This window comes from Ipomoea nil, unplaced genomic scaffold (genome assembly GCF_001879475.1).
Source record: "Ipomoea nil cultivar Tokyo-kokei standard unplaced genomic scaffold, Asagao_1.1 scaffold1026, whole genome shotgun sequence".
In the NCBI taxonomy this organism is placed as follows: Eukaryota; Viridiplantae; Streptophyta; class Magnoliopsida; order Solanales; family Convolvulaceae; genus Ipomoea; species Ipomoea nil.
Genome location: NW_017617454.1, coordinates 1,994,205 through 2,002,364, shown reverse-complemented (window position 1 = coordinate 2,002,364; position 8,160 = coordinate 1,994,205). Strand labels below are relative to the sequence as shown.

Below are 8,160 nucleotides of genomic sequence, written 5' to 3'. Positions count from 1 at the left end.
CCGTTTTGATTAAAAAAAAACGCGCGTCCCACTTAAAGAAGAAATCAGGTTCAATTCTCGGCAATAGCATTTTTATATATCCAGAAATTCATAACTATATAACCACAATTTCATAACTACATATCCACAATTTCATAACTATATATCCACAGTGAATGAATGAAGTAAAAATCCACAATGAATGAATGAATGAAGTAAAAATCCACAATGAATGAACTAAATATCCACAATATATGATTGAACTAAATATCCACAATGAATGAACTAAATATCCATAAATTCATAACTATATAACCACAATTTCATAACTATATATCTACAATTTCATAACTATATATCCACAATAATGCTATTGCTGAGAGTCGAACCTGAATTTTTTTTTTTTAAAGTGGGACGCGCGTTTTTAATCAAAACGACGTCGTTTTGAATCGTATGCACCATGCGCATGGTACATTCGGTTGCACAACATAACTATTGGATATGAAGAGAGAATTGAACAAATGACAGGTTGCATGACAAAGCATTTGAACAAATGACGCCATGTTCTCCCATGTAACTAACATGACAGGTTGCGGGGTGCTTTGCGAGATCACAACGGGGAATGGATAAGAGGCTTCAACTGCATGACAAAGACCACAAATGCAACCGAGGCTGTGTTATGGGCGATCTATTTGGGGCTTAAATGGGCGTGGAACCATGGACAGAGAAACATACATGTGTTTAGCGACTCGAAGCAATCAGTCAATCGGATTAAGGGAAACCCTGACTTGTTGGGGCACTGTGGGACTCTAGTCAAGTGGAGCAAACAATGGATAGCGAAGGACTGGTCAGTCAGTATTGAGTTTATACCCCGTAAGAAGAATATCGTTGCTGACTGCTTGGCCAAACAAGCACCGAGAAGACATTGGGACTGGATGGACTTCAACCACCCACCGGATGAGGTCCGTGAACTTCTGTGCAAGGAAGGTGTTCCACTTGCTACGACAGCTAGCAGGCATTAGTTAAGTTGGGTAGCCCCCCCCCCCCCCCCCCCTCCCCCCCCCAAAAAAAAAAAAAAAAACAAGAAAATAAACTTGCACAACTATTGGATATAGATTAATCATTATTGTGTGGAACATACTATCAAATAATATATATTCAATATACAAATAATATATTAAAAATGTATATTTTTGTTCAACGAAAGTATATTATTTTAAATAATGTACATTAATACAGTCATAATGTACTTTCAGTATAGTAAACGTGTACTTTTTATTATGGTCGACATAGTGCATCATGCCACCATGATCCATACAATAATTTGTTGATATGGATAAGTAGAGGTGGACACAATTGATCCGGTTTGATTTCCAAATTCAAATCGACAGTTCACAATTTATAAATATGATTTATATAAAGTTCATAACCTTACAATTTAACCTTAATTGTACAATTTGATTTTGACTCGCCTTTCAAAATTTGTTATTATGTAAGTTCGAGCATTAACCATTCAATCTTGACCCTAAACATTAACTTAGGGTGTGTTTGGTTGGTGGATTTTTTTCATAGAAATAGGTATGAAAATGATTGTTGTTGTTTGGTTGATAAGTTTTTGGAACACTACTATGGGTTTCGAATACCCAATCAATTAAAAAATTCATACCTAAATAAAATAAAGATTTTATTCCCTTATTCATTCTCCAGCACTACTATTAGTAACCATTCTCATTCCACCCTACTACCAAACATGTTAAATACTTTCACCAAAACCCATTACCATTACCAAGTATTTGATACCGATTCCGATTCCGATTCCTATGTGTGAACCAAACACACCCTTAGTTATTACCTAGTTTCTATAATATACTATGAGTGTATTTGGTTGGTGGGTTTTGCCCATAGGAATGGGTATGAAAGTGATTGTTGTTGTTTGGTTGATAGGTTTTTAAAACACTACTATAGTTTCAAATACCCCATCAATTGAAAAACTCATACCCAAATAACATAAGGGTTTATTCCCTTATTAATTCTCAAGCACAACTATTAGTAACCATTTCCATTCCATCTTACTATCAAACATGTTAAATACTTTCATCAAAACCCACTACCATTACCAAGTATTTGATACTCATTCCGATTTCGATTCCTATGTGCGAACCAAGCACACCCTATATTCATTATTTTTAAAATTTAACAATTTTTAAAATATAATATATTCGTTATTAGTTTAGAACTGTGACCGTTCATAAAAATATAATACATTGACTTATTATTAGGTAAGTTCGAAACTTAAACCATTCAATCTTGACCCTAAACATTAACTTAGTTATGGCAAAGAGAAAATTACACTTTTGGTCCTATGACTATAGAGGGAGTGATAGTTTCAGTTCGTGACTTTTAAAACTAACAAATTTAGTCCTTTAAGTGTGTTTTTTTCACAGATTTAGTCCTTCCGGCCAATTTGCCGGTAGATTTTGGCCGGAAAAATATAGTCATTTGTTTATTAATTTTTTTCGGGGGTAAAATGGTCACTTCTGTTTGAGAAAAAAGAGGATAAACGCCGCCGATCCCGCTGCGACACTCTGTGCGCGTCGGTGGCGCTAATGGCCGCCGATCCCGCCGTCACAAAGCTGCTTCAGAGAATTATACGGCTACTCGCAGAGGAAAATCCGGCAACGAAGACGATGAAAAACTAGAATTGAATCCGAAAGCCTGAATATTCAGAGTTCTGAAGCTACTGTAGTTTGGTGAATGTCGTAGCTGAAAGCCTGAAACTTGCATGTATTTGAATCTTCTTCTGAGTTCGAAAGCTTCCTAATATGACAATAAAATGAGCCGAAAATTACACTTTTGGGGGCAGTCCTCTGTAACATGGCGATTAATCCCACAGTGAGCGCAGAACTGGGGAAGATTCTCAAAGGAGATGGGTTGTTCAAAAGAGCTCCCACCTGGCAGGTTCACGTCGATAACTTCCGGCTGGTCAACGGAGCAGTCAAGCTTAACTTCCGGCTGGTACGGATCTCCAGGATGATGATCTCTGATTGGGTCTCCGACAGGAACTTCTTGACGTCGTTGATGACAACGTCAACGCCGTAGGTTGTGAGAATTCCATGGCACACTTTCCGGTCCTCCTGAACCCGGATATCAAGAACGCGAGCACCGGTGACCAGTTGCTGGTAGATTGATAAGGATTGGCACTGCGCGAAGGGACGAAAAATTAGATGAATTCCAATCTTGTTTGTGGCGGAATCGTGAGTCCCAAGCTAGACGATCTGATTGACACGAAGTTTGGCAGGGTCAAGGCCTCCCATCCAGTTTTTCCGATCAACCGGGTGGTAATCAGAACCGGGGAAATCTTCGGCTACCTCATAGCTATCGTCCTTCCCCTCTTCTTTCTCATTCTCTACTTCGCCACCGACATTAAGGACGTCTTCCAAACTGGAGTCGCCAATATTAAAACCGACGCTTCGTTTAATTGCATGCGCGAGTCCGAGTTGCGGGCTCTGTATCTGCTCCAGCGGCAGCAGTTGGGGCTTTTCAAGCTGTGGAATTATACATTCGTTAATAATTCGAGTTCTTCTGAGGTTAATAACACTGTGACCTGAACGGACGATTTTATCCCTCTGAAAAAATTAATAAACAAATCCAATAGACATTCCAGCGAATTTCTACCGACAAATTAGCCGGAAGGACTCAATGTGTAAAAAAAAAGCTTACTAAAAGGACTAAATCTGTTAATTTTAAAAGTCACGAACTGAAATTACCACCTCCACTATAGTCATAGGACCAAAAGTGTAATTTTCTCTTATGGCAAGTTATGAACTTAGTTATAATTATAGAATTAAAAATACATTATTTATGTATTAAATGTATATTATACAAAATAATGTACTTCTAATACTCACTGATATACTCTTAATGTATTTTTAATATACTAAAATATATTTTTATTTTTATTTATGATCCACTAGTAACACTCCCTTAGTTATTAGATAGGTTTCAAACCCTAACCAGCTGTCCAGCTACTGTACAGTTCAATCTTAGCCCTAAAATATAACGGATCAGGGGATTGAACCCGACGTGAATCGAACACGCAACCTTCTGATCTGGAGTCAGACGTGCTACCATTGCGCCACGGATCCTTGTTGAACAAGCATAGGAAAATATTATAAAATCGTTTAGTGACATTCTGTTATTGCGAGAATTTGGGTGATTATCTGGAGTACAAACTACTCGTTATAACACATAGTTTTGCCAAAACATGAATGCAAATGATCAGCTTTATCACTATTCTCTCTTCTTCTCTTTGTGTTTAGACACCTTATTCTTCAAGTCCCCAGTCTTCTGCAACATCATCGTCTTCAACTCACTGGACTTCTGCAAAACCATGCTGTAATATCTTCGGTACTGCACCTTCAATCTCTGCCCGGACTCATTTATCTTCTGTTCATACTTGTTATAAATAACCGGCACAGTAAGCCCAACCAACTCACCTGTCTCAAACAACCAACAAGTCAATTGAAGCATGTCCATCTCAACTAAAAGCTGTCCCAAACAACCAACAACTCAATTGAAGCATGTATTTCATCTCAACTAAAAGCGGTTGAATTGCACATTAATGATTATAACCCATGACCTTTGATCTGAGTATGACTCTGATACCAAATTGAAGCATGTGCTCAACCTCAACTAAAAGCGTAAACTGATAGTTGGATTGCACATAAATGATTATATGCTCAACAAAATCATCCCTACATCTTTTCTTCTTCATTTGTAAACTAGTTGCAGGGTTTTAAAAAAAAAAAAAAGTTTTTACCTATGTAGAGAAGAGTAAGAAGATCAAGGTGGCTTGCGATAACTGAGAGTACCCACAAAGCCGCCACGGCCGCAGCAACGACGTACCACTCTCTCTCGGCGCCGAGGCGGAGCGTAAACTCGACGCTTTGGTTGACACATCGGCGGAACACGTCGGCGGTCTTCACGGCGGATTGTTGGCTGATGTACATCCTAGATGTGTCGGCCGCCGGTTCTCTGGAATTCAAAAACAGTGGATAATGATTAATGAAGTAGTTGATTAGAAGGCGTAGTTTTGAGCGTGCAATCCAACTATCAGCTTAGGCTTTTAGTTGAGATGAAACACATGCTTTAATTCGTAATGTTATGGGAGATAGATAGGGAGACGCGCGGGCGCGCGGCGGCTTACTTCCCCAGAAGCCTGTCGATGTTGCCCCAGATGAAGAAGGCGGCGACCACGAACATGGCCACCCATGACGCCGCCGTAATGAAGGTGAATCTGTAAATCTCGAGAGCCACCCATGTTGCTGTTGATATTACTATGGCTGCGATGTTCAAACGCTTCCTCTTCCACAGCAAAATATCTTTGATCGTTGCGGTTGGTAGTGGTGGTTCTGGAAGAGCTTGCTTTTGCGGCGGCGGAGGAAGGGAGTAGGGTTCCGTCGTCGGCGGTGAAGGGGATTCCGTTGTGTTCAAATCCGATGACATAACGTGCGGAAAGTGATTATCAGAAAGAGATAGTAAGATATCAAAAGGGAAGATTTTGAAATGGAAAAGTTTAGGCGATGAGGAGGATATAAAAGAAGAGGCGAATATGTGATTTGAGATGCACACGTGGTGCTTTTGGAACGGACACGTGGAAGCCATGCAGACCCGGCAGCGCCACTTACATCAAATCTTGAACCCGCTCGAATGATTCTTCATTTGTCTTTTATGATAAGGTTTTCAGTCGTTATGTTCTCACCAACAGGCAACAGCTAAGTAAATTCTTAAATGATATTCTTCTGTTTTATTTATCTATTATATTTACTATTTAATAATGCAAAAGCACATAATTGAAATTGAAATTGATAATTAAAAGAAGATAATTAAAGAAAAAACAAGATAATTGTTATTATTTAATTGTAATTATACAAACATCTAATATTATAGGCTTCTTATGGCAAGAATTATTCGTTCACTTACTTAATGGGTCGCACTGTTTTGTCGGCGGGAGTGTAATGCCTCCAATCGTTATGCTGTGCATCCGTATGTGGTACCATATACAGATAAAAAACGATGTTGTTTTGACATCTAACTTAAAAAGAAAAATTCAGAATTACATAACTAGACATGCATAATTTCATCAAATCTATAATTTCATAACTATATATTCAGAATTACATAACTACACATTCATAATTTCATAACTATAAATCTAGAATTACATAACTACACATCCATAACTTCATAACTATACATCCAGAATTGCATAACTACATATCCATAACTTCATAACTACACATCCAGAATTGCATAACTATATATCCAAAATTTCATAACTAAAAATTCAGAATGAATGAACTAAAAAATGAATAATATAATATTGTTGCTGGGAATCGAAACAGATTTTTTTTTTTAAAAGTAGGACACGTGTTTTGATGCAAAACGACGTCGTTTTTGTATCGGTATGCACCATGCATGGTCCATACGGTTGCAAAAATGACGTCGTTTTGACTAAAAACGCGCGTTCCACTTAAAAAAAAAAAAAAATCAGGTTCGATTCCCGGCAATAGCATTTTTTTTTTTTGCATAATTTGAATTATATATAAACAAATTCATAACTATATATCCACAGTGAATGAATAACACAAAATCCAAAATGAATGAACTAAATATCCACAATGTATGAACTAAATATCCACAATGAATGAACTAAAAATCCATAATGAATGAACAACATAATGCTATTGAGAGAAATCAAAATTGAATTTTTTATTTAAATGGGACGCGCGTTTTTAATCAAAACGACTTCGTTTTGCAACTGTGTGCACTATGCAGCATAACTATTGGTTCACACCCACTAGGCCCATGAAGCCCATTCTGAATTATTAGTTGTGATGGGCCTTGGCCTACACGTTTCACCAGCTCATTACAGGATGGCAGCCCATTTACGAACGTGTTGACTGTTGAGCGTTGACGATATATAAAGCTCGTGAGAAAATTTGCTCAGGCGGTGCCCCGTCGAAGAAGACGCTCCCACATTTACGTCCGTCGACTACTGGGGAAGTCTCGTACTGAGGATGACGATAACCTTATTAGTTATTACCTTAATTAACGACTAAACCAGTTCATTAACGACCAAACATGTCACATGTTTGGTCATCATTAGAAAACTCCCTGTGCAAATTTTCTTCTTCTTTTACTACTTTAATCTGTGACTTTTTAGGTAGTGCAGACGTGCAGTTCCCGTCATTTACTGTGTTTATGAAAACCGATGACACACAGGTAATATTCAATTGCTTATACCTAAAGGTTCATTCCATGAGCTCCATTGATGCAGCATGTTAAAGGTCCACTTATTATTGTAAATCATTATTCGTCATTATGCAGTTTTACGGTATTTAATATTCGCAAATGGGTGAAGAAGTCAAATCTCAAATAAATGCATTCAAAAAAAAAAAAAAAACGAAAAATGAAAGAAAAATGGTTATGTTAGTTGGATGCTTTCATGCTGGGTACGTGATCGAATTCACTCATACTCTCGCAACAGTATCCAAGAACATTCAAGATCCCACCAGCTCGATAATAAATAATATAAAGATAAAAGATAAAATAAATATATAAGAAATGTCCTTTTGACTTCACCTCATCATATATAGCACATGATGACAAGCAAGTATTATAAATCTATAATAGGCGCCGAGATTGAAGGATTTCTCAACTTTCTTCTATTCTTTTCTTTAATTTAAAGTTAATAATAACAAAAACAAATGGGTTGATTGAGTTGACAAAAATGGCATGTAGCTCACAATTTAATTTTTTATTGGCAATTGGGTAGTGTGTACAGAGAAATAGTTGATATGAGAAATAAATAAATATATATAGTTTGTAGATTATCAATTCAGGTAAATAAGATATATAATGTTATATAAGTTTCTAAGTGTAAATTAATTGGATTGAATTTGACTTTAGACAGACTTGAATTTAAGCTCAAAATATTTATAGTGGCTTGAGTTCAAGCTTGATCTCGACTTGATTGGGTCGAATTGAGCTCAAGTTTTCGTTAAGTATATTTTAGCTTGAGTTCATCGTGCTAATTATATGAGTTGTGTTATTTTATATTGTATTATGCTATAACACTCTTTTAATAAGGTTTCTTATTGGCACATTTGAAGGACATTG

General features: G+C 37.0%; 1 protein-coding gene and 1 non-coding gene across 2 annotated transcripts; both read right to left on the bottom strand.

Annotated features, from left to right (window-relative positions):
• Positions 1 to 4,052: 4,052 nt before the first annotated feature.
• On the bottom strand, positions 4,053 to 4,124 carry TRNAW-CCA. The gene has a single exon. It is a non-coding gene; the product is annotated as a tRNA-Trp (tRNA).
• Positions 4,125 to 4,140: 16 nt separating this feature from the next.
• LOC109180519 (reticulon-like protein B13) lies at positions 4,141 to 5,547 on the bottom strand. The gene is made up of 3 exons (XM_019330145.1): positions 5,186 to 5,547; positions 4,799 to 5,013; positions 4,141 to 4,475 (listed from the first exon to the last, which is right to left on the bottom strand). The coding sequence occupies exons 1-3, from the start codon at positions 5,482 to 5,484 to the stop codon at positions 4,270 to 4,272; spliced, it is 720 nt and encodes a 239-aa protein (XP_019185690.1). The 5' UTR covers positions 5,485 to 5,547; the 3' UTR covers positions 4,141 to 4,269.
• Positions 5,548 to 8,160: the final 2,613 nt, after the last annotated feature.

Excerpts from the sequence above, each read along its gene's own strand:
- LOC109180519 (XM_019330145.1), bottom strand. The coding sequence starts at position 5,484 with ATGTCATCGGATTTGAACACAACGGAATCCCCTTCACCGCCGACGACG. Across the intron at positions 5,014-5,185 it reads ATCGACAGGCTTCTGGGGAA|AGAACCGGCGGCCGACACAT; the intron begins GTAAGCCGCCGC and ends TTTGAATTCCAG. Across the intron at positions 4,476-4,798 it reads TCTTACTCTTCTCTACATAG|GTGAGTTGGTTGGGCTTACT; the intron begins GTAAAAACTTTT and ends TGTTTGAGACAG.